Raw genomic sequence first — 26606 nt, 5'->3', positions numbered from 1 at the left:
AAAATGCTTGTGACCAGAAAATTAGGTTGAGCTAAGAAAGAATCAACTAGGGGTTTCCTTTCCTTATTCATCATTGTTAGTATGTGTTTTGATTTGCGATACATGACCTCTGGGTTCAAAATACTTCAACCAGAATATAAAATATATTATAACAATAATTATAGCAGTGCAAGCTTCTACTTACAGCTGCCAAATTATTCTGTGCACTTAGATTTTCTCTGACTGTCAAATCTAAGTTGGTTTACCATAATTTATACAGTCATTTAGTTAAAGGATGACAGGTGTCAGCAATATAGGTGAAATGTCGAACATAAAGATCATTTATTACATAAGTGTAATGTCGTGACTCACGGCCCACATTTGGGGCATAAAGAAGTGGTTCCCCCAATATCTTGTTTCCAGTAGCTACCAATCCCTGATACCTGGTACGGCCTTAAATTGAGATAAATTCAATGAAGAAAAATATTTGGTTGGCCACCACTGCTGCATGTAAGTGTGGAAGTCAGGTGAAAGAATTGGGTTTGACTGTGATGTCTCTAATGGTTGAACACAAACAACAAATTACATTTGCATAGCGCCTTTCACATCAGGAGGACATCCCAAAGCGCTGTACAGTCAGGAATCCGCACCCAAGCTTTAACAACCAATTTGTTAATCCTAGTTCAGGATTGTTAATGAAGTCTCCCCATAGTTAATTCCTACTTCACAACAAATACTTCATTTATTTAAATTCATTTTTTTTGTACCGCAAGTAAATTTAGATATCACGTTTTAAGATGCCTGAAACATTGCGGAAAAATACTTTGTTTTTAGATTATCAATGTTCTTGTCCTTTTCTGTTTTCAGATCAATCAAACTTGTGTAATTGTGGGAGGGGGTATGTGCTTACAATTTAATAATTCTCCCTCTCCCCACACTCTTATTTTACTTTGACCTTTTGAGAAAAGCACTGTAATTATAAAAGGATTGACATCCAACTCATCCAACTCACTCACTGAATTGCATTCACAAGAGTTTCCTGACATTTGGTAAAGGACATGGAAAGATAAGACAATACAGTATTTTCAATACAAAATACTTTCTCACTACAATAATTGAAGGGTGTACTGTATCTTTCTAGTAGGAAATAATATCCTTTCAATTGAATAAGATAACTTAACCTCCAATTGTAGATCTATGAAGCTCAAATATGTACAGTACTTTAATAGTGCTCCTACATCTCTCTTGGACTGGATACAAGGAAAGGCTGTTGGCGTGATAGAAGCACCTTTCTCCTCATCTCCAAATATATTTTGCCCGTAAAATCTACAGTCAATTCACTTTTCAGTATATTCTGTGAAGCGCTTTGAGACGTCTCAAAAGCGTGATAAGGCGCCATATCAAATGCAAGGATTATTATTATTAGAAGAATTATTATCTCTTCGCTTCACAAAACGCATGGTTGTGCCCCAAATGGAAACAGTAAGGGCTGCTGATATTTAAAATTTTTAACAGAACATAGTGTTATTTAATACTCGCAGAATTGGCTTATTAACGAAAGAACTTTTCAACTAACCTGGTGCTGGTAAAGTTGCCACACAATGGCATTGTTCAGAGAAACAACATGGAACTCATTTTAAAGAGCTTTTCGTTCAATGTGATTGCACGCACTAACTCAAAACACAATATCAGCGGCACTGGTTAAAAAACATCTTGGAATAGCTGAGGGCATTGCCTTGACAACACTGTCAACTCAACATCACTCACAGCTCTTACAGGGTCATCTGGTACAGACTAACAAAAGGAGCTCCCAGCAAATACAACTTACTTCGTGTCAGATTTAATTCAACTCCTTTTAAAAATAAGATACTCTGTCCTAAAGCATAAAGCGGTATCAGTCACATTATTTAAATTATCCCCTCGTCCTTTGAAGTGGGTCTTCCTTCTCCATCTTTTTTGGGGGGGTTGGTGGTTGACAGGGGTGAAAAAAAATCAGTTCCGTGGATTCTCAGCAGTTCCGTGCACAGGCTAGGCTTGAATATATCAATAATAATAATAATCCTTGCATTTGATATAGCGCCTTATCACGCCAACACTCAAATATTTAACCCTGCAAGCCTGTTTGGTTTGGATACTCCTAAGAATGGTGCTGGATTTCCGCATGTGCCAGACAACTGGGTGTACCAAGAAATAATTTAAATAAAACATCGTGTAACTAAAATGCTCAAACAAACTGAAACATCACACTTATTTATTACAGTAAATTTCCGAGGGCCTGGAATGGATGGGATCAGTTGTCTCAATACCTTCTTGTACCTTGCTATCCGCTTGTTGAAGGAAGGAGATCTCATGTTTCCCTAATTGTTTTAAGGTACGACTGTGGTTTGGTAATTCCTTCCGCGGTGCGATTTACTGCTTATCATCTAACTCCTTCAATGGTCAGCCAGATGGGGAGGCTTTTCTTCAAAGGGGGACATTACAGGAAGATTTCCTCTTTAAAAGTTCTGAAACTGAACCTGTTTCCTTTGCAGTCCCTGTTCAGATACAAGATTTTATGGGGAAAAAAAAGGCGGAATAGAGCTGCACACACACAAAGACCATTTATTTTGCTCAATTGATGTTGAAATATCCCGGGACTACAGAGAAGCCTTTGTTTGTGTTGACATTGGAATTTGAGCGCTAACACAAGGAAATTAAACACATGGTTAATACCTTCTGTTCATGCGTTTGTATCCAGGATGAAATCTGGTGGGACAAAGGACCTTCTTCATCCAAATCAATCTTGTGAGAATCACCAAAGAAATTCCCAATCAACTTTGTAGTCGATCCAATTTCAGTAAGCAAATGGAAGCACCGCTGAATAAGACAATGAGTAGGTGTTTGACATGATTTATTTATTCTGAATGTTTCATTAAGGCTCTCTGCACGTAGCTGGTTGTCAAGCATACAAGAAACCCTCCAGAATCCATCTTCAAGAACCAAAGCCTCCTAATCGAGACATTTTACTTATTAAAACATATGTACATTTTTCATATCAGCCTCTTATAGCGTCCAGTGCAGTCGTTGCCAGTTGTGTGTACACCTGGTAATTGCAACGCCTTGATTTAAGGCTATAGTTTATTTTAAAAAATAATTTTGCCCATTGATTTCTATGGCCGATTGTTCAGGTACCTGTATAACAATCAGTAATTTTAATTTAAGGATTATATTACAATCTATACACACAATGCAGATTGCTGTCTTACATTCACGCTTTTACGGAGGCAAGTAAAGACACTGGTACTCACTGCAGGTACTGACTGCTATCCAGTGGGTTTCCACTGAGTGCATCTCACATTCTGAATAACATCAAATATTTTGCAAAATAAATTAGTTCGTCTACTTCTCCATACTTTACACTTAGGATCCTCTCAAATGTTCACCTGGAGAAGTGTGTATAATAAAGTAGTGTATCTTGTGTTGCGTTCTTACGCGCACTCATTGATAGGTCATGTAAACTGAACCAAACTAACACTGAGTCAAAGAAAGTTTTCGGTAGGATATGTGACAGAGCATCTGACAAGGATACATGGCAGGGCATTGAGCAAAGATATACAGCTGACGTCTTGGTAACATTGACTGTTTTGAAGGAATCCAAGCTCTTCCCTCCAGGTGTAGAAGCACCAACTAATCACTTGGGGATTATTTTGGAGAGCTGCAGTTTCTAAACCCTGGGCACCAATTTGAAATGCGAGCACCTCACAATCCACCGCCACAACGGCACCTCTCTCTGTTCCACCGCAGAAAAACATTGGCAAACAAAGAGACAAAATGATTCATCTCACGGTCTTGGGGGTTGGGGTGGTAGGGAAGGAGGAAAGACCCACTTTGGATGCCATCTGTAGGCAGTGATACATTTAACAGTAATTTCCCTGCAGTGGAATGGGGTACTGAAGTGTAGGTGGCATCTTGGCACTACTTGTTCGTTGAAAGGCAAAAACTAAGCCCAAAACATTTCCTTTTCACCCAGATGACGTGTCCTGGAGGGGCAGTTTGTTTCTGCAGGGTGCTCTTGCGTGGCAATGCACGTCAATAGAATTTGTAAGACATAATTGCTTTTATTCCATGGCTCTCCTGAAGGTGGGATGTGTAGATAGGAGTAGGGAAAGCTGAACGGGAATTTGGGAGAATCCCACTCACTGTTATAGAATGCTGGCTTCAAGCATGGCTTCAATCCACCTGCGACAAAAGCATTAGGAATATGATTATACTGTAGTCATTAAAGCTAATACACACCTTACTTGTATAGGAGAAAATGTGCACCCAAATTGTACTGCATTGAGCAAATGCTTTTCCATTCATTACCGAAAGGCTATTTCGTGTTATATATCTGGGAGGACGTCAAACCGGGGTCTTCCTAGTCTGTGGTCAGTAACATACCGAGTGCTCCAAGACGCCATCTGGCGTGAAGAGTGCTATATAAATGCAAGTTGTTTGTAACATAATCACAATATGATTTATCACTGAGGCAGATTTGTGGCCTCAGAATGAAACTGCCATTTCCGGGCAGCTTTGTTCCTCGTGTTCAATGGCAACGGGGTTGAGATGCATTTCTGTGGATCCTCTAAAGTAGCAGAGAGGAGGTGACCATCATCTTATTACCCATGGCTGGAGTGGACTCCCAGATCCTATTAGTTGAAAGGACAGCGTCCAACATCTCACAGTAACTAGAAGAACAAATTACATTTACATGGCGTCTTTCACGTCAGGAGGACGTCCCAAGGCGCTGGACAGTCAGGGATCTGCACCTGAGCTGGGAGTTGGGTGTCACTTTGGTCACGGGAACCCAGAAGAGTCTCAAACGCAGTGTGCGAAAGTGGTTCTAAGGAGCGACTCGACTTTCTGTGCCCAAATCCAGCATCAGATTGGGACCCACGAACATAACTAGTGATCACTGCTGGGCACTGACACCTACCTCTGTGCTGAGTTTGTGTCTTCAGCTTTAAAGGAGTAGAAGAGGGTTTTCTTGTGGTAGAGCTGGAACACGGAGCCAGTTTCTGTTTGTCCTTCCCCTTTATCTGGTCTCTGGATGGTGAAGCCCAACAAAGGCAAACTCTCTGATGCAACTTTGTCCTGATATGCAACACACAAGCATTAAATACTTGGTGGGATTATTTTGAACTTGTTTTCTCGAACTCCCTTGATGGCTCAGTTAGTGAAACTAAGCCATATAGGTCAGTGAAAGTCCCAAATGAAAGTCCCAAACGGGTTATCAAAAACCTCCAGATAAATTTATAAACAAAACAAGTAATTTTTACTCCCAGAACATACCGGAACACCAGTAAATATGTTATTAACATGTGCGACATGTGTAAAGCATCATTTATTCTTTTGAAATGTTCACAGGAACATAGGAACAGGATAATACTGATAATCCTTAGATTTGATACGGCCCCTTTCACATGTGCTGCCACACACACATTCTGATTATGAACAGAGTAGCAAATGGTCTGATTTTTCCCCTCCATGGGGTAATGAGGCCGAATGCAACGCAGGCCTTTGCTGCTCCAACTAGGATTAATTTAACACAGCAAAGACCAGACCAGGGATGGAACCTAAAACCTTCCTAATCTGTAAGGCTCAGTTATCGCATCAAAGGAATCGTGCGCTTTCATGAATTATTTCTCTCGTTTGGGAAGAAAGAGCAACCAAGACACCAGTGTGCCTTTCCCTACATGATAACATTCAGATAACTTCAGTTGTCAGCAGAGGCTAGAGGAGCGAGGATTATTCTCCTTGGAGCAGAAAAGGTTAAGAGGAGACTTAATAGAAGTTTTCAAAATGATGAGGGGGTTCGATAGGGTGAACAAGGAGAAGCTATTTCCACTGGTGGGTGGGTTGGTAACCTGAGGACACCGATTTAATAGAGTTTTTAAAAGAAACAGGAGAGGAGAAATTTTTTCACGCAGCGAGTTGTTGGGATCTGGAATGCGTTGCCTGAAAGGCTGGAGGAAACCGATTCGATAACAACAAGATAACAACTTTTAAGAGAGAAGTAGATAATTATTTGGGGAGGACAAGTTTGCAGGGCTATAGGGAGAGCGCGGGGGAGTGGGATTGATTTGGATAGCTCTTTTCAAAGAGCCGGCACAGACACGATGGGCCGAATGGCCTCCTGTGCTGTATAATTCTGTGATTCTATGATTATGTGCACATTGTGTGCTTCAGTGTGTTTTATCAGACTGATGGTTTGTAAATAAGTTAAAACAGTTTTACCTGAACATGCCACTCATTTAAGTACTCAAAATCGGGGTCGGGAGGGTTGTTAGGGAGGGTTGTTAGGGTGATGGGCTGAAATGAACAAAGAGTTCAAGAGTATGATCATCTTTCTTACCCCACTGGCCGCGTATGTGTACAGAACTTTGTCTTTAATGACAAACCACAATTTCTTCCAGTGTCTTTTGTGGCTCTTGCACCTCTGGAGGTAACCATTCATTGAGGAGCCTTCTGCTGCAGCTGCCACCTTGGGCGTGGGAACAAACACCCAGTGTTAAGAAACAAATCAATGTGGCCGAAGAAATAGTTCAGGGCAACCTAGCATGTGCCCATGATTCTCCCGCATTGAGAAATGCTATAGGAATAATAATAATAAATAATAATCCTTGCATTTGTTATGGCGCCTTATCACGTCTTCGAAACGTCCCAAAGCGCTTCGTAAAATGTACAATAAAATGAATTGACTGTATATTTTGTGATCGAAACCCGGCAGCCAATTGCGCCCAGCAGTGTCCCACATTATTATTTTTTAAACGGTTTAATGTTTTTGAAGGGATTATTAACCTAATAATAATAACAATCTTTACACTTAATACAGTGCCTTATCACGTCGTTGAGGCTTCTCAAAGCGCTTTGAGATGTCTCGAAGACGCGATGAGGCACTATATCAAACGCAAGTTATTATTATTATTCCAGGTGGCCTGAGAATGTGCCAAGGAGAGATATTGACCCGCGACTGTCTGAACCGCCATCGGATCAAAGCACGGTCAATCATTTCTCAAAATAATAAAAGCTTAGAAAGCCAAATGGAAAGGCGCAGAACAATAAATAGCATTGCAAAACTTTGCACCGATGCCCGGGGTAGAGCGTGGCCGATTCCGAGCAGATTCGCATGCTGTTCCAGGAACCGAGGTGACCTAGAACCCCACCATCGCACTGATGTTGCCTCTTTAAATGGGAATGGAATTGGCGTCGAATACCACTTGAGCAGCAAATACTGTATTGATGAACCCGTTTGAACCTCTGGAATGCCGCCCTCTCGGGGCAACAAGCAGCTACTACTGCACAAGTAAACCTTCACTGAAGATCCCCTGACCCTTCATGTAAGATTTACAAACCTGTCGACTTCTGTCTGGTGCTACAAAGAGCAACGCACTAAAGTAAGTTAAAAAAAACACACGCGTGATAGTTCACCTTTCTGCAGTTATCTCACGGCCGCCTTAAAAGCAGAACCAAGACAAAACTGAGCTGAAGAAACATTTATTCACACAGAGTCTGCCCCCGGAATATTGTTGAGGCAGGATCCATAGAACTGTTTCAATACGAGACGAACACATACTTGGGCGTATTCAAATGTATGGTGATGAACTTATATATCCACCGCGTTTCGCCCACAAAAATGCAAGGGTTATTATTATTATTATATACAGTCAATTCACTTTACAGTATATTCTGTGAAGCGCTTTGAGGACGTCTCGAAGACGTGATAAGGCGTTATATCAAATGCAAGGATTATTATTATTATTACGCACACATCATAGGACTCTTGTCTCTGAGGCAGAAGGTTGTGGGTTCAAATCCCCTGGCACTATCCGAAAAGGAGAAGTCCCTCCCGGTGTTCTGGGCACCAATTCCAATAAAATTAGTCGTTAACTTAATTTTTTTTTGGTGGGACTTTGCTGTGCGCAAATTAGGCCACTGTGTTCACCCACAAAAACACAGGCAATAGACTGAACAGTGTATCCTGTTGATTGCTTTGGCATGACCTCCCGACGTGAAAGGCACAACACCAAATGCAAGGATTACTATTATTATTATTATATTATATTATGTGGTATGGAACGACTATAGGAATAGCAATTATTCATAATAAGTTAAATCATAGCAAAAGGTTAGATCGAGCTCTGCGTTTGCCTCTATCTCTACCCACTGAAGTCCAGCAATGTCTAAGAGTATTGGCTGAGTTCTCCTACCTCCATCAGAGCTGCAGATATCCTCTTCTGTTTCCTGATAGAAGAAGGTTGGATGCTGTGAAACACTGAGGACAAGGCACTGCCTGGTGATCGGGCAAACACTGGCAGGGAATTCTCATTGTTTGTTGTCAACTCTGCGTTCAAAACAACAGGGGAGAGGGGGGGGAAAAGTAAGTAGAGAGTGGATGGTTTAAATCAATAGTGGAAATTATGCGGTAGAAAGGGAATCCCACTAATAGGACTCTAATTTAAGAAAGATACTCCCATCAGGAGCCCATTTACAAGACTGTCCGGGAACTGTTGTTTCTACAGGGGGACCGAAAAGTCGTGACAACAACAACAACACGATTTGTGAAGCACTTTTCACGTCAGAAGGACGTCCCAAGGAATAATGCCATTTATTTCAAAATAATTACTAATAATTATCATCATCATTTCTTTACAACAACAACAAGATTACGTTCGTATAGCGCCTTTCGCGTCGGGAGGAGCGAGACCGTGGAGGGCTTTGAAGGTGAGGACCAGGATCTTGAACTGTATCCTCCGTGTGATGGGAAGTCAGTGGAGTCGGGCGAGGGTGGGTGCGATAGGGTCGCAGAGCCTGGTGCGGGAGAGGACACGGGCTGCAGATTTCTGGATGATCTGCAGCCTGTGGAGGGAGTAGTTGGGGAGGCCGACTAGCAGTGATTTTGCGTAGTCGAGCCTCGACACGTATGAGGGTTTCAGCGGCCTGTAATGGGGTCATGTCTTTTTGGTCACCCGTGTTCAAGGGTAGAATGGTTCTCTACGATGGCTCCTGTGTATGTGTGTACACATTTTACCTTTTGTCTTGAACTCTTTGTAGCATTGGTCACATACTCTTGAGGGTCGACCTTTGAGGTATTTGAGTGGATACTTGTTCCTTGAGCAAGTCCGACACACAACCTGCGTGTACAAAGCACAACGTACAAATAAGTGGGCGAAACGTGGCAGCCAATTGCGCGCAGCAGTGTCCCGTAAACAGTCGTGGATTGAGTCTCCAAATTGTTATTATTATTATTATTATTTTTCTTACAGGTCCTTCATTTTCAGCACAGGGCCGACGGAATTCCCCCGTCCCTGACAAACTCGGGATGGTTTCGTGGCGAAGGATTAAGAAAGGGCGAGCAGACGAAAAAACCAGCAACAACGACAAGTTGCACTTGTCTAGTGCCCTGCACGTAAGCAAGAGGTCCCACAAAACGATAGGAACTCACTTACTTTCCCGCAGGCATTACAGTGATGCCGTCTCCACGTGAGCGAAAAGTCACACGTGCAAATCATACACATCACGACACGGGAATCTGGAATCAAGGTGGGCGGCTTAACACCCAGACCTGTCTCTGGCCTCTCAGAGATGACCTGCAACAAGAAGAATTGATCAGGAACGAGAGGGTTTATCACGACAATAATAATCCTGGCATTCGATGCAGCGCCTCATCGCGTCCTCGAGACGTCTCAAAGCGCTTCACAGGATACACTTTGAAGTGAATTGACTGTGTATTTTGTGGGGCAAAATAGCATTGACACAAAAATGGGTAAAGTGGTGGCAATTGGCAGAAGATCTTACCTGGAAATGATGATCTGTACGGCTGAGCTGTTGGTAGAAAATACAAGTATGAGTTGTGAATGAGTCTCTGTCTCAAATAGTAATAATAATCATAATAATTTGGTCACTCGATCTAAAGCTGGATTCCTAAGCCGAAAGACAGTACTAACATACTGTTCACCCATTTATTCCACTTTGACTGACTGAAAACTGGACACAGCAACAGAAATGGACCTCTAGTTTCAAGGCCCAAGTGCGAGTTGTTAAAGTGCATAATTAAACACAGATGTTTAGACATGTGATGTTACAAAGAAACTACGATATCTACCGAATGTCCTGCTATCACCCCGAGGGAGAGATTAGATGAACAAATCTTGGTCTCGACATTAAAATGAGCAAATCAAGAGACTATTTGCAAAGTGTAAGTGAATCATGTTAAGAAAGCTTCTGCATCACTAACCTCTGTGGTGGTTCTCGAGTTCAGCACGCCCCATACCTTCCTGTAATCTTCCAAGGCTTTGCTGATCGCGTCAAACCATTCATCTCGTTCTTTCGAAGAGCTACAGGAGGACGAAGGAACAGGAAATAGAACTTATGGGTTGAACTTAAACGTTACCGTACCAGGTAATAATGACCATTTTATGGTGTCATCTGCCCTTTGGAAACCAAAACCCTACTTGCCGCATGTTTTGAGGTCTTCCCTGATCTGATTGTCCAGTCTCTCTGATCTGATCCTACAGCCCTCCCCCTTTGACCAGAATTCCCAGACATTCTCTAACCAACCCTCCAAGCGGGTTAAAAAAAATGCAAGTCCGATTTGTTTGGCAGTGCTGGGCAAGCTCTGTATTGTCAGAGGTACCATTGAGTTGTTAGACTAAGATCCTATCGGCCTGTTCAGGTGAACATTAAGATAGTAATATATAATAATAATCCTTGCATTTGATACAGCGCCTTATCACATCATTGAGACATCTTAAAAGCACTTCACAGAATATACTATATAGTGAATTGACTGTGTATTTTGGGGTCTCATAGCGCTACTCGAAAGAAGAAGGGAGTTTCTCCCAGTGTCCTGGTCAACAGTCCCCCCAGATAAAATTGGTCATGCGATACATGGTTGTTTGTGGGCTACTGCTTATGCGCAAAGTGGGTTTGCAGTAAATCCGGTTAGGCGCCTTGAGGTGTTTCAGCGACAAGATAAGGCACTATAACAAGTCCAAGGATTATAGGATTATTGCAGGATTTATCTTCAAAATTGAATTGGTTTCTTGTCCGATGGTTCCACTGATAAAGCCACTGTTCTGTATGGTGTTGACCTACAGACCAGGCGGGTAGGAGCTAGAGGGGGAATTAAGGAACTTGTGGAACTATAGTCCACCTTTGGTCACCATAAAAAAAGGACGGAATATTGGGGAGGGAATTAACGCAAAAATTGGAATGCGTCCTTTTCTTTAAGGTATCGCCGTTTAAATCTGACCTTGTGTGTTAATTCCGAGCAACAAAAAAAAAACTCTGCACAGATTCCTATCTGTAGCGCACCTGGTAAAGTGGCTTAGTTTACAGAAATTGTGAACCTGTTCATCACTTGGAGAAGTCACTTGATTCAGGTTCAGGGACGTGCTGTTTGAAGTACCTGGATCATTGGCTGCCCTCACCTATCAGCTGGTCTGACATCTGTTGTGCCATACTGTTGTGGTAATCACTGGGGGTTGGTGTGTGTGTGGGGGGGGGAGTAATAGCGCTGCACGTTATACCCTCGTAAAATGCCACATAAAGCTCAATGAATTGAATAATAAAGCACAGACGCAAAACGTACAGAAGACGAAAAATAATGACAATTTGGGAGCCTAAAAGGACAGTGAAACATCCTTTGCACAATTTAATCTGACATCTCCAGACAAGCTTTCAGTGACAGGATTGAGAATGGGATCATTAGTTGTGCCTTATTAGTTTATCAAAGCCCCTTAGTTTCCCAGTGACCTTTTTCGGGGACACTCGCTCTGTGAGCAGTGATTGTGTTTCTTTATTTGAAAGATAAATGTCTTGCAGCCCGACTGCTGCCCTTTTCGCCCCCGTCTTTGGATAGATACAAATGAATTGCTATTAATTTGAGTTTTCCTATCTAATGGACTGCCACTTATTCTCCTGATCTGTTACAATCATAGCGCTGATGTGAAAAGCAAAACAAGATAAATACGATTAGAAGAGCGACTGCGATAGGAGAAGATTGGAATTGAGGTACAGATCAGCCATGATCTAGTAGAATGGCGGAACTGGCTCGAGGGGCTGAATGGCCTCCTCCTGTTCCTATGTTCCTAGATACCTTGCTTTCTTCCCTGCGAGCCTACCAGGTTACATGGAACAGAAACAGAATTGTTGCAAATCTACAGCAGGTGAACACTGCTTCGCTCTTTGTGTATGTGTGGGGTAAGGGGCGGTCGTTGTTAATGAAAATAATAAAGTAGTTGCTCACAAAAACAATGCTAATAGTGCGGTCACTCCATCCACGGCTGTTTGTGGCGACGCGGCTGTGCGCAATTGGCTGCCGCGTTTCGCCCACAAAATATACAGTACACTGCACTTTACAGTATATCCTGTGAAGCGCTTTGAGACGTCTCGAAGACGTGATAAGGCGCCCTTATCAAATGCGAGGATTATTATTATTGTAATAAATTGGGCAGTTCCAGCCAGCGGACGATAAGAATGAAAATGTATTTATTATTTTTCTCCCCTAAAGCCATTCATGTTGGGTTCTGATTCCTTTTGCATTGGCAGCATTTAGTGACTCATTCCGATGCTTTGTGCATATGTGAGCCCAAACAGCTTAGGGCAATCAAACAATGTTTAATATAAGCTTGTCGCTCATCAAAGTGAGGGATGTGTGTTAGAAAGAGTTAGAAATAGAATGTTTTCTACTTCTTAACTGTCAGTATCCAGTTCAGGCGCAGAGCAAAGCATCTTCTATTCTGTCCTTAACCCCAAAGTCAACAGAAGAGCTTTTTCTACTGCACCTGAGTGCCATTTCCCAATGAGCCGTGCTGTGCTCCTCCTGAATAAGATGGGCAACGACATGCCAAATTAGTACAAACTATGAACAGAATGTGAGTGAAGACTGTCCCAAACTCATTCATTTTGGACCCTCAGAGACAACAGCCAGAGGGAAGGTCTTATTACCAGAGTCAGAGCTCGATTCCAAGCCAAAGGTGAAAGCAAAGCACGTGTCAACTAGTCTTTAATCAGAGATTCGTATCCAGGTCAATACATGGCATAAACTCAACATTATTATTAATATACATTTGTGATACATCCACTTATCTATGTAACATCACTCTGTGTGCATGACAAATTACTGAACACAGTATTACATTGTACACGGAATAGTGTGTGAAGGATTCGGGATCTTTACTATCGTGTGTATTGTGCAGCTCAGGTGGTATGAGCTCCTACTTTGTATGTGAGTAGCGTCTGTTAAATTGAAGCATTTTCTTCCTATTCCACTCCCACCCTCCACTCCGTGTACTTGTTCCTGTCGAGTGAACGCTTTAAGTTGCAAGTCTCTGCTGGGGCAGCACATCTGCCGCTGATGGCATTTATATCTTTGATTACACAGACGCACAATACATCGTCTATGTCCTACAAAGATGCTGCAGTAAGCACTTTCTTTACCCTTAAACCGGGAGCTCAGCAATCCTGGTGATGTAGGACAACACACAGCGATCACGAGATATATACACACGCATATATTACTGGATGGTTTGGAGTGTACAGATGTGTAAACACATTAGAGGATGGCTAGGAGTGTAAATAATAAATAACTGTAATATCAAGTATCAACCTGAGTCAGCCTTTCTCTCTTTCTCTCTCTTTCTCTACCACTCTGCCTTTCTCTTTCTCCCTCACTCTCTCCGAGCCTCTTAACTTTCTGGTTCTCTTTCGCTAACTCTCTACCCCTGACCCTAAGCTGTGCGCTGTGAAGGCAGAACGACTTACCTTTGTGCACATTCTGCTGGTGTGAATGGCTTAAGTCGTGCACATTTGTGCGAAGTTGCTAACTCTCACAAACCTCACATAGGCAGACAATATGTTTTGCCTCTGCCTCACAGCCCCATGTCCATTTCTGTCAAGGAGTCCTAGGTGCCTTGGGATGTCCTCCCTTTCACGTCGGGAGGACATCCCAAGGCGCTGGACAGTCAGTGTTTCAGACCCGAGCTGGGGTTCGGGATTGGAGAGGGTGGGGGGAAGGAGGGTGATCGAAGGTACAGTTGAAGAGGAGGGTCTTGAGACAGGTCTTGAAGGAGGCGAGGGAGGGAGCAAGGTGGAGGGACTGCGGGATGGAGCTCCAGAGGGTGAGGGCAGAGTGGCTGAAGGCCCGCCCGCGAATAGTCAGGCGTCAGCAGAAATAGCAACAGACCGGACAGATCTCCCACAGTGTCAAAGAGAGGAACAGAAAAAGGACTGTACCTTACAGAGAACGTGAGAGAACGTTGTGTGGACTGGATTCTCAGTGGATGCTGGAGTTCCTCCAGAGGGGTTTGCTGACCTGTCGATAGACAACAAGGAAGATCGATTTGAAACCAGTGTCCACTGGCAGAGGTCCTTTTTCAGGCCAGTCACAGATAGCAACATCAACTTGCATTTTACATAGCGCTACCTAACCCAGGGTAGCGTCTCAGAGCGCTTGACAGTGGCGGAGCACGACTAGAAGATTGCAGATCCAATGGGCTGATCTCTAAAGCACCCCTTTTTTGTTGCATTGACGCGAATTCTCTTCCGGTGTCGCATTGGAATCCGATTTTAGATTTTGCACAAAAGACAGGAGTTGTTCTCGAGGAATTGAATCTGGCTTTAATGTCCCTATAAACGGTAACGTAATGGTGAAGAGAGGCTTGTTAGTACGTTTGCTTTGAAATGCCATCTTCTAACAGCCCGACTCTGTACCTACATCATTTTGGGTGGATAGTTTGTGGGGGAATAAGCCTTGAAACCGAATGGCAGTGTGAATGAGTGCCTTCAGGAGCGAAGGGGGTAACAGTCCCTCCGAAGCAAATACTAATTTGGTCGCTCAATCCGTGCCTGTGCGCGTGGGGGACGCTGCCGGGCGCAATTGGCCGCCGCGCTTCGCCCCACAAAACACACAGTCACTCCGCCTTCCGTCGTGTCCCGCGAAGCGCTTTGTGACATCTCAAATGCAAGGATTATTGTCGTTCAAGGGGTTTGGAGGGAAATAAATAATTCTGTGAACTAAGAGCGGTCAAGGTTGACAGTGTTATTATTATTAATTATTATTATTATTATTATTATTTGTTGTCCAAAAAAATCTATGGATTGAGCGGCAACACCTCAATCTAACCATCAGGTGGAGCTAACGGCACATCACAGTCGACCACAATTCAAGCCTTCGGTCGAAATAGATCAATACGAATTGATCGCAAAACACACACAGTTACTCCGCCTTACGACGTATCCTGCGAAGCGCTTCGTGACGCCTCAAACGAGGTGATAAAGCCCTGCGTCAAATGCAAGGATGATCATCACTGAAGTCGAAGGATCAGAATTTAGATGCCTGACCCGGAAGAATTTTTTTATTTGCCTCTTGATTTCCCTCCTGGGTTCAAATTTATCCCCACAATTACCTTCACTGCCTCGCCCACGGCACTGTCAAACTGCTATTAACACCATCCTCGCCCGGCTTCACTGGCTCCCCACCCCCTGACGACGACTTGTGTTCATATTGCACCCTCCGTGCCTGGCAGCGTCCTGGGGCGCTTTGACCCTAAACCCTAACAACCCACCTGCTACCTCCGCTCAGCAGCCTGTTTCATGTCCCACACTCTCCCCGCCCCACACCGTTGGGAGTCAAACCTCAGCCTTTCTGCCCCCACTCTCTGGAACTCCTGCAGTCCCTCTGCCTCGCCCCCTTCTCTCTCCTCCTTCAACGTCCATCTCAAGATCTTTCTCATTGACCGTGCCTTCGATCATCTTCCCCCCCCCCCGACCCCACCCTCCGAATCCAACCCCTAGCTCGGCTATAAACCCTCAACTGTCCCAGTGCCTTGAGATGTCCTCCCGATGTGAAAAACGCTGTCTAAATGCAATTTGTGGTGTCTGTAGATGGTGATGGAGGTGCTGGAGTATTAGACATAATGTTCATGTTGTACCTCAGTGCGGGTGAAGTTGCTGGGGACACTGGATTGATACAGAGAGACAGGGTGAGTGATGGAGTTGGCAGCAATCTAAATGAAGTTTCAGTACTCCGCTGAATTGGAACAGAAGGATGTTGGGATCACCCTTAATGAATGAACAGGGTCGTTGGCTGCTTGAGTCGTGGATCGAAGCATAAAATCCAGGGACAGGGAGAGACTGAGAGACAGCGTTAAGTATATCAATGTCTGCTTGGGTAGCAATTCAGATTAGGCTGTGCTTCACTTGCCCACACTTGCTGTAAGCGTTCTTCCCCGACGGAGGAGTTTTCTCCGTAAGTTAAACAGTTACCACAATTCTTGTCCGCAGCTGGTTGTGCGAAATTTGCATTCGTTGCCAACGCTGCATCGGTTACGATCCAGGGCAGAGAGAGAGAGAGAGAGAGAGAGACTCGACTCCTGATCTCATTTCTGTCCTGTCATAAGTCAGCGCAGCCGTCAAAAATGGATTTAGCCGCCTTCAGCATTATGTTTGTGTTGTCTGCTGATTAGTTCATGTGTGTCCACTTATAGATTTTTCCATTCAGCTCCACTGCAGATTGATTGCGTCCTTTACGCATTGTTAACTGGTTCATCACGACCGACTTTAATCGGCTTGACTGCATTCTACCTCTTCGCATCGATTTGGTTTAAATTGTCATCTTATTAAAGATAATAATAATAATAATAATAATAATCCTTGCATTTGATACAGCGCCTTAGCACGTGTTCGAGACGTCTCAAAGGCGCTTCACGGGATATATTGTCAAGCGTGTATTTTGCGGCAGCCAACTGTGCACAGCGGCGTCCCACAAACAACAACAACAACAAGCTACACTTGTAAAGCGCCTTTACACGTCGCGAGGACGTCCCAAGGCTCCGAAATAAACCAACAGTCGTGGATTAAGTGACCCAATTAGATATATTTTTTTTCACACATGCATACGGTCTGTGTGCACTTCTAGCGACAGAAACCTCAGCCGGACATTGTGCGAGCGTGAGGACAGTCACCAACCCCAATCGAACAGTCTCCTCGAGACTTAATTGCCAGCTTCACCAATGAAGTGTGGTTACTCTGCAGTTTTGGGGAGTGGTCAGACAGCCACGTTCTTTTTACCTTCATCCCAGCCAGCGACAGGGTCCTGTTGAGTTTGTATCTCCCGTTGTGAGGTGTGGTGTAAAGCAAGACATCATTCATCTGAAATAGCGAAGCCACATATTAAACAGTACTGTCCAAGCGAAGGCACATAACAGTTACTCCTTATCACAAACATATTACAGGCACTACATCATACCCACATTACAAGGGCACTCAACCGTAAACACATTACAGGTATTAATAATAATAATCACTGAGCTTGATACAGTGCTTGATCACATCTTCGAAACATCTCAAAGCCCTTCACAGAATGTACTGTAAAGTATAGTGACTGTATATTTTGTTGGGCTTTATACACATTACAGGTCTTCTTAACTATAGACATACTGTATAACAGGTAACTCTATATTCCTAGCCACAGATGTATTACAGATTACTCCCGCGCTACCTCTTTATCTGCCTTAAAATACCTTCAAATACCTCCCAGAAGCATTCCTCTTTGATAGTGCCTTTAAATCTATCTTTTGTATCTCTTATTTCCCCGCTCAGTGTCCCATCAGTACGACCGTCAAAAATCTCTGAATATTTATTTTGAAGTGGAAAGCGCAACCTAAACGGAAGTTGTTTTCTCGATTTGGTTTTACTTTTATTCGTCCCACTCGATAAATTTATTTTACAACGTATGTATTGCTTCGGCAGTGAATACATGATTTTCAACCGCTCTTCAAATTTGTTTTGCTTTCGCTGGAATACGGTGGAGTTTACTGGGTAGCAATATCGAGGCGGCAATGTGACAAATAGCTTGTCAGCCTTCCTTACTCAGTCCGCTTACTGCTTCATATATTAAACACAAGACGATCATTAATCCCGCCTCATCTGTGACACCTCAACCGCAGTGATCTCATTAACATCGCAAGAAAACCAAATCATAAATAGCCTCTCTGAGAGACGCATTAATCACGGCCCATTTTACATTGGATGAACTACTCTGTCTGGAGAATCGTCTCTTGACGCCCACCGCTTTCCAAGCCGACACGTTGTATAAATTTGTGTTTGTTTTACAAGTTGTTTCATACAGTATTTTGGGGGGAACGGTGGGAACCCGGTTGTTGGTCGACTTTACAGTATATTCCTGTGAAGCGCTTTGAGATGCCTCAACGACGTGATAAGGCGCTGTATCAAATGCCAGGATTACTATTATTATTATTATTATTATAATGTAACATCAAAAGGGGGAACAAAGCTTTGAGCAAAATACTGGTGTCACGCTTTTGGGAGAAGCGTGCCTGTTTTATCAAACACATTGGTGTAGAATGATACTGGCAGCTTTCTGCAGACAGACGGACAGACAAACAGGACAGAAGCGACAGACAGCAGATTAACGCCGAGTGTTTCAGTCATTTTTTGATCAGCATAGATCAAAAGGTTCTCGCGACGTTGTATGATTTAATTAGCGGGAGATGCAAATTGCATTCTTATCCACTTTACGTCAAGGCTGTCGAGACACCGTGTCTAGATAGGATGCAGTGCAGGCTTGTATTTTAATAACAACTGATAAAAACTCCGGAGATTTGATTTCTGTGGCGTGGGATAGATATACACGGCATTCGGTCTCCTGTGCACATTATTGTAGTGAGGTCACTTCATTCACATTAGGTGGAATGGCTCATCTTCAAACGATTGTCATTTTGAGAGAGAGAGAGAGAAAAAAAATTCAATTTATATACCTAAGCTGGAAAATAATATCTCGGGGATACAGTATATAGTTTGGGACATGACAAGCGACTGCCAGGATGGTGAAAGGCAAACTAGATGGACCTTGGTTTTCTTTTGCCTGGGAAGTTCTTATGTTTTTATACTGCAAAAGAGTTTTCCTTCGGTTGTGCTGTGCATCAAGTGGACTCTGGGATTTTACCCCCCAAAATTGGCTGCCACGTTTGCGACAATGCACAGTCACTACAGCAACCTCTGTGAAGCGCTTTGAGACGTCTCAACGACGTGATGAGGGACTGTAAAAAAAAAATTGTAAGGCTTAATATATTATCACCGATGTTGTCTGTAAGAGTTGTGAAAATTCACAAGTGCCCACTCACAGGTCTTCAGAATGAACTGAGTTGATTTTAGAGTCACTTTCAGGTTTTATGTTGGTTTTGCAGAGCGTGATGTTGTGTGAATAAAAGGCGATATTGCTATTGGGAATACGGAATATTACACAATACAATTCAACACAACACGGTGGAAGTATTGTTTGGAAGAATTACTGCCACTAAATCTTCAAATAATCTTTTTTTTTGTGTGTGGGGGGGGGGGGGGGGGGTTGGCAGGGAGGGAATAAGCTTAAAGGAGACATTTTGCAGCACTTGAAAATGCATAGGTCAGGACAGGATTGGAACACATATATATATATAGGAACAGGAGTAGGCCATTCAGCCCCTCAAGCCTGATCCGCCATTCTATAAGATTATGGCTGATCTGTACCTCAACTCCAATTACCCGCCTTTGCCCCATATCTCTTGATATCCTGATCTACCAAATATCTGTCCACCTCAGTCTTGAAAATTTGGATGGATCCAGAATCCTACACCACCAAACCAAACTATTTCGACTCATAATTATTTCTACGTTTTAGAGTCTTTGAGACACAGTCACAACGAGAGTAGGTTCACTTCGGTGTATGTTTACGTGCCCCCACAACCTGAAACAATAATGCCCAACACCAGAGAAGGGTTGACGGGGTGGTGGGGGGGGGTTCCATGGGTGGTAGGCAGGGGATGTTGGGGGGGTGGGGTGGGGGGGGGAGTTTACAGACTGGTAGCTTAGCTTTAAACAGACACACCAACTGACATCCTCGTAAATAGGCCCTCAGTGCAGGAAGCAGGCAATTCTGTAAAGTCAACACCAAACATCCCTTCAGGAACTGACTGTTCAACAAGAGAGAGGCCGGGCTCGGGCTGTTTACTTCAGGGCCTCGGATATCAAGTCCCAGCCTTTATGGAGCAAGAGAGTGTGAGGGAGAGAGGAGGGGAAGAGAGGTCGAAAGAGGAGTCGCCGCTTGCTGGAGGAAGACAGAGAGACTCAAATAGGGTGAGAGACAATGGAAGAGCCAGGCAATGAGATGGAGAGACAGAGAGAAGAGAGAGAGAGAGAGAGAGAAGAGAAAAGACAGCCGAGGCCCATTTCTTCTTCTGCTGTCACCCCTGTCACTGCTCCCTAACGTGCATGTTAAGGCGCCATATCAAATGCAAGGGTTAATATTATGGATAATATTATTATCATCAAGTGTGTAACATATCCACACAAACCTTCCCCTCTTAATTTAGGTGGTTGAAGGTCACACTATTGCTCTATACTTGTTGGTAATGTACTTCTTCGAAGCTGAATGGCTCTGGAGTGGCCTTGGGTGGGTTGGAACCCATGAACTTGCTGATCATCCAACCCAAGGATGTACCAACACTGGGAACTGATGTGCTAAACAGTGGACGAGAGTGAGTACCATGAGCTCAAAGCCCTTCTCCATAATGATTAACAGCTAACCAGGACCTTACTGATTTTGTGTCAATTGGGACTGCAAATGAACTCTCTGGATGAAGACTTGCTGTATTCAGTTCGGGGCTGTATCGAGGTTTCAAGATTACACGGTCTGACCTCATTCTGTCAATAAGTGTCACTTTGCTTCAGTTGGGGGAAGTCTTACGTCCGAGTCAGAAGGTTATGGATTCAAACCCCTGTCACAGACCAAACTTGAGGTGCCATCCTTCTGATGAGATGTTAATCCAAGGGCCTGTTTGCCTGTTCAGGAGGACGGTAATGATCCCAAAGTAGTATATTGAAGAAGACTGGTGATTCCACCATTCCAGAGAAACAACAATTGATAATAACCCTTGCATTTGATACAGCGCCTTGTCACGTCGCCGAGACGTCTCAAAGCGCTTCACAGGATACACTGTAAAGCGGAGTAGTTGTGTAGTCTGAGGGCAGAACACCGCAGCCAGTCGCGCACAGCAGTGTCCGACAATCAGCCATGAAGCGAGTGACCAATTTTATTTGGGGGATTCTCGGCCAGGACACCAGGAGAGAGGAACTCCCCTCTCTATTGGTATAACGTTCTACTTAATTAGGGAACTTCTTCGAAGTTGTTCACAGGGCATTGCACTGTTATATTCTCCTTAGTAACAACAGCCAAAAGAACTCACTAGGGTCTAAAAATGAAGACATTTTAAAGAAAGGAATTTCTTAATAAAGACTCCAACTTGCAGTAATTGGAAGTATGTCAATGCAGAGTGGTGTGAATATCGCTTCGAAGTAGAATAGTTACTTTGACGTTTCTGGAAATCTGCTTGACATACCTCAGTTATCAGTCGTCATCCGTGTTTGCAAACTGTAGAACTTATGACAAATGCCTATTTGAAACTGTCAAATTTTAGAACTCCTTTGTGTGGAAGGCTTTGAACCATTTCAATGCTTCAATCTCCTCCTCCCCCGAGAAAAATTCACGATACATAAAGTCTTTAAACTGCATCTCAAGTAAAAAGAATTACCAAGAAACAGCAGCGAGGTCTGTGAACCTTTCCGGACACCTTCATGAGAGTTCCTTCCTTGATAAACACCTATTGGAAAAACACGGGCAACACAAAACAAACCGAGAGGTTAATGCACTCGGGCCAGTGTGAAAGAAAAGACTATCAGATTAAATACAATCAGTCTGATAGGCTGAAAGCCACTTGGTAAATACCAGCTCCAACACCTCTTCAAAACAACACTAGAGTTAACGTACAGAACCTCTGCGCTGTAAGATTTTGTGTTTGATACAACGCCTCATCACACCTTCGAGACGTCTCAAAGCGCTTCACACAATCTACTGAAAAGTGAATTGACTGTATATTTGTGGGCGAAACGTGGCAGCCAATTGCGCACAGCAGCGTCCCCACAAACAGTCGTGCATTGATAGAGTGACAGAGATGAAGAGATGAAAAATTAGAGAGAGAGAGAGAGAGACGATAGCAAGAGACGATAGAGACAGAGACAGAGAAAAATAACAGTAGAGGTTAGCCTCGAAAGGGTTGGGAATATTAGACAGGATTTTATTCTTCCATCACCTCTTGATTGAAAGCGGGAGATTTTACAGAAGTGCAGAGACCAAAGTGAGCAACTTGACCAGGACTTCACCCCACTGAGAAACTCACAAATGCACTTGACAAAAGTCGCTGGATCAAAAGAATGGTCGAGCGCTCAGTGTGCGTCACTCACCCTTCCCGGCTGAACAATTTCGTGTTGGCCTGTGACGCTGTGCTGAATGTGCAGAAGCTTCTGAAAGTTCCCCTAATTGTGCAAATAAGGGGAGAAAAGAGAAAAAAAATTCAACAAAGCTTCCCCAACGAGCGAGGCAACAACAACAAATGACATTTGTCCAGCGCCTTTCGCGTCGGGAGGATGTCCCAGGGCCCTGGACAGTCAGGGTCTTGCTCCTGAGCTGGGGTTTGGGATCAGGAGGGGTGGAGGGCAGGGAGGGGAGGGGGGGTAGAGGGTGACCTAAGGCACGGTCGGAGTGGAGGGTCTTGAGACGGGTTTTGAAGGAAGCAAGGTGGGGAGGGCAGAGAATTTCCAGAGTTAAAAGAAGTCGGTAATCCGGGTAGCGAGTGATTTAAAATCCAATCTAGTGATGTGTTGAGATTCCCTTTCTGTTGAACATCCAAATAAATATCCAAGGTGAAGTGAGTCTCTCCCTCCAGCTCCCAATGGGAATTGGGCTCAGCACAGAACTGGTTCATCTGGCATTCAGTTCACAGCCTTCCTCAGAGACGGTGGTGGAAAATGTCACAGTGCTGCAGAAAGAGATATGCGGCTAAGGTTGTAGCCGAGGCGCATTAATGTGGCAGAATAGAGGGAGCCTTATCCTGCATCTAACTGCACTGTACTTCATCTTGGGAGTGCTTCTGTCTATTGAGGTGTCATGTTGGGCTTACGCCTGATATGTGCACTGTCTTAGTCGTTCCATTTCAATGCAAACTGCTGCGAATAGCTTAATGCTAGCACAAAAACAATCTCAGCCTGTGGCCGTGCAGGAGGGCAGTGATAATAAATAATAATATCCTTGCGCGTGATATAGGCGCCTCATCACATCGCTGAGACGTCTCAAAGCTCTTCACAGAATACACTGTAAAAGGGTAGTGACTGGACATTTTGTGGGCGAATGCGGACAATTGAAGGGCAAGACAAGAGGCCCCTGCAAGCCAACAATCTTGCCCTGACGGTGTTTACTGCTGGAAAGCTACCTTCTACATTCACAGCAAGACCCGAAAATGCATAACAGGATGCAGTGAGACTCACCCCTTGCTTCACGCTAACATTGACATGGTCAGCAACTCCACCAACAATAACCAAAGCAGCTGATGCAGGAAATGGAAACAAGAGGAGAAACAGCACAGTTAACAAACAGCTTCATTCCACCGAACAGCTTGAGCTAAGCTGCTGATCTGAGACAAAGTTCCAGTAAACCCACACATATCAATCTTGGCTTCCTGTAACAAGGCCTTATAGCCTTATAGACAGGGTTTCTGCCACTCTTTCAGGAGAGTCTTAGATTTTTATCCAACAAAAAGCAGCGCCCCACAAACAGTCGTGGATTGAGTGACCAAATTATTATTATTATTACTTTTAATTACCTTTTTTTTAACAGACAGGATACGGACAGGACCTATCTACTGTGGGTCTGAAACATGGAGATTATCGCTCAAGAGCATCAACTATTTTGATGCAATAACTGCATGTTTATCTAGAACTAATCTACTGCCAGATTCGCAGGAAATTAACTGTCGAGAGTATATTATAACGGCTTCTACACACAGACAAGTGTGTAAAAAAAAACTTTTGATTTTGAATATTTATCATCAATTCATTACGCAACAAAGCAGATGTGGAATGAAAGTAAATGAAACCACTCACACCCAAAAGGATATTTGAGTAAAAAAGTTAATGCTCCTTACTCATTCTGTAATGATGTCTCAAACGTATTATAATTATAATCTCCTTGCAGTAATAGTAATAGTCTGCGCGGTGAACAGGCTCGAGTTCACATAGTCAAATTCGAGCTCAAAAAAGTCTTCCACTGCAGATTTCTACAAAGGGAGTCATTTAAAGGGGAATGGGGAAAAGGTAGGTTATACACATGAGAGAGAAGGGAACAGAAAGGTATGGGAGAGGGTAAAGATTGGGAGGAGACTTGGGTAGAGTATAAACACAGCACAGACTAGTTGGGTTGAATGGCCTTTTCCATGCTGTACACTCTATATAAATCTATCTAACTAATAATAATCATCATCATTGCGTTCGGTATTGCGCCCCATCACATCTTCGAGACGTCTCAAAGCGCTTCACAGAATATACCGTAGAGTGAATTGACCGTGGACGAAACCTGGCAGCCAATTGCGCCCAGCGGTGTCCAACAAACAGTCGTGGATTGAGTGACCGAATAATTTTTATTTTTTTAAGGGATTAATACCCCGGAAAAGCGATCCGCCAATCGACTAACAACCAGGTTCCTACTTACTGCTGGGTAAATAGAGGCGGGTGTGTGGAGTAAGGAAACTTGCCTAAGGTTTCTCCCTGCCCGGTATATAAATCTATGTAAATCTACAAACGGGATTGATGGGAATTGGAATTGCCTTTTCAAAGAGCCAGATTTGGCTTTCTTCTGTGCTGTAAAGTTACATGGTTGATTTTCAAATCCGTGGACAAATTTAGTATTCGGTGACTGCCCCCAATTCCACGTTAGAATTACCTTGGGTGTCCTCGTATTCCGTCGAGTCTGGAGATAAATTATTCAAGTAATCTGCAAAAAAACATTAAACGTCGACTTTAAATGACAAAACGTGGCCTTCTCCCAGCAGAGGACACCACACATCACACATTCGTGTCTCACAGTGATGCTCATTATCAAACTAGCACCAGGTTGAACCTCAGACTAATGCTTTGTGCAACGCTGCATACATTGCTGGCAGCTATCTTATTGTGCTTACTTTCCATGTTAGCGCTGCGGGGGATTTAGCATGAACTCCAAGTCATCGCAGGTCTGATATAATAACAGTTTTGTTGCAGAAGAAAGTTCCCTCAACGCCGCCCTCAATCAAGCACTCCCAGCTCAAATACTATACAGTTTAGATGCCGTGTAAAGCTCTTCCTACTCTGTCTAACAACGTGGCTAAGCCCAGTCTCCAACTCACCGTTACTGGAGAAAGCCAATCCAATCCCCTTTAGTACTGAAAGATGGGCAGGGTTTTATTGTAGGATCATGCCCATTAGGGCAATACAAACCTGCCCATACTTCAGGAGCCAGCTGAGATCAGCCAAGTTATGGATCGCCAGCAATGGATCAAAACTGCAATCTTTCGGGGCTATATATTTCAATGTCAGACTGTGAGATGCCTTTAGCAAATTAGCCAATATAGTGTGAAAAGCGTATTCAGATGTTGAACTCAATAAGATGTCACTCGCTTGTGGTACAAAGCAAAAGGCAGAGAGAGCTCGAGGGTCTCCAGGGATAAAGCCAACTTGTCACTCACCTGTAAGGTAAAGGCAGTACTGAGGAACTCTCTGAACCACTTTCAACAGATAATGCTTCAGCTTCAAGTTCTTAGATTTGGGATTCAGCTACACTCGCGTCATGAAAGGAAAAAAGAGACATTCTCACATTAGAGCAGAGTGAACAATTTAAAATGACTGTAGACAGAGTCAAACAAATCCAACACCAATAAGCACCTTATCAAGTCGTTGAGACGTCTCAAAGCACTACACAGAACATACTGTAAAGTGGAGTGCCTGTGTATTTTGTGGGCAAAACAAAATAATTTTGCATTCTCGTATATTGCAAATATGGTGTTCTTAGGATTCTAGAAGGATAAAAGATCAAAGAATCTTCTTCAACCCTCATTTCCATTGTGATTTGTGAAACACTGCAGTGTGAAAGACATTGAATAAATCTAAATTGTATCACAAGAGAGATTTGGATGAAGAAGGTCCATTAACCCATTTATTGCTCGTCCCACTCTTGGGAGAGGAAGGCCATGTTATGGATAGGTCAGAGATCTTGTGATTATGAACCCCCTTTTGTTAGCTGAAACACCCCTATCTCTGCCTATTTACCTTGTGCTTGCGGTTCATTCCACTTGTACATGATGACTTCATCATGCAATGGTGGATAAGGGGCTAATCGAGCATCAAGAAAAAAATAGAGTAACAAATTGAAAACGAGCCACTTTTAGACAGATTATGAGCAACCACTAAATCGCTCGCCGATTGGGATAAGGAATAAAATCTAATTTAACATCATCTGGATTCAACTTTTGCCTGTCTGAAGCCACCAGCAAATGTGGCCAGCCTTATTATGGTCCCACTCATTTAATTTGATTTCTTAATTACCAAATTAATCTTCGGATCTGATTAAACCTTTCTGCCACTATTCAAGCAGCAGAGGCTTTGGGGTTTCATAAAGATTCCTCAATTTAAAAACACTGTGATGTTTCCCAGTGCTTAAGCCGGTATAAACAGCCTGTGCAGCT

The 26606-nt window shown here is 43.4% G+C and overlaps 1 protein-coding gene across 1 annotated transcript in view; it reads right to left on the bottom strand.

Annotated features, from left to right (window-relative positions):
• Nucleotides 1-2854: 2854 nt before the first annotated feature.
• The window catches only part of LOC103176723 (FYVE, RhoGEF and PH domain-containing protein 5), a 62606-nt gene continuing 38854 nt past the window's right edge, over nt 2855-26606 (bottom strand). Inside the window, exons 8-22 of the mRNA XM_042339707.1 lie at nt 25611-25698; nt 24830-24880; nt 23380-23438; nt 22300-22371; nt 21591-21659; nt 16959-17151; nt 14236-14314; nt 10235-10334; nt 9796-9822; nt 9447-9587; nt 9029-9131; nt 8208-8341; nt 6353-6481; nt 4934-5091; nt 2855-4197 (exon numbers count right to left, since the gene is read on the bottom strand). Of these exons, the coding sequence (XP_042195641.1) occupies nt 4161-4197; nt 4934-5091; nt 6353-6481; nt 8208-8341; nt 9029-9131; nt 9447-9587; nt 9796-9822; nt 10235-10334; nt 14236-14314; nt 16959-17151; nt 21591-21659; nt 22300-22371; nt 23380-23438; nt 24830-24880; nt 25611-25698 (1440 nt within the window). The 3' untranslated portion in view covers nt 2855-4160. The remainder of the gene's footprint in view (nt 4198-4933; nt 5092-6352; nt 6482-8207; nt 8342-9028; nt 9132-9446; nt 9588-9795; nt 9823-10234; nt 10335-14235; nt 14315-16958; nt 17152-21590; nt 21660-22299; nt 22372-23379; nt 23439-24829; nt 24881-25610; nt 25699-26606) is intronic.

Source organism: Callorhinchus milii, unplaced genomic scaffold, assembly GCF_018977255.1.
Source record: "Callorhinchus milii isolate IMCB2004 unplaced genomic scaffold, IMCB_Cmil_1.0 Scaffold12, whole genome shotgun sequence".
In the NCBI taxonomy this organism is placed as follows: Eukaryota; Metazoa; Chordata; class Chondrichthyes; order Chimaeriformes; family Callorhinchidae; genus Callorhinchus; species Callorhinchus milii.
This window is presented reverse-complemented; position numbering and strand designations above follow the sequence as displayed.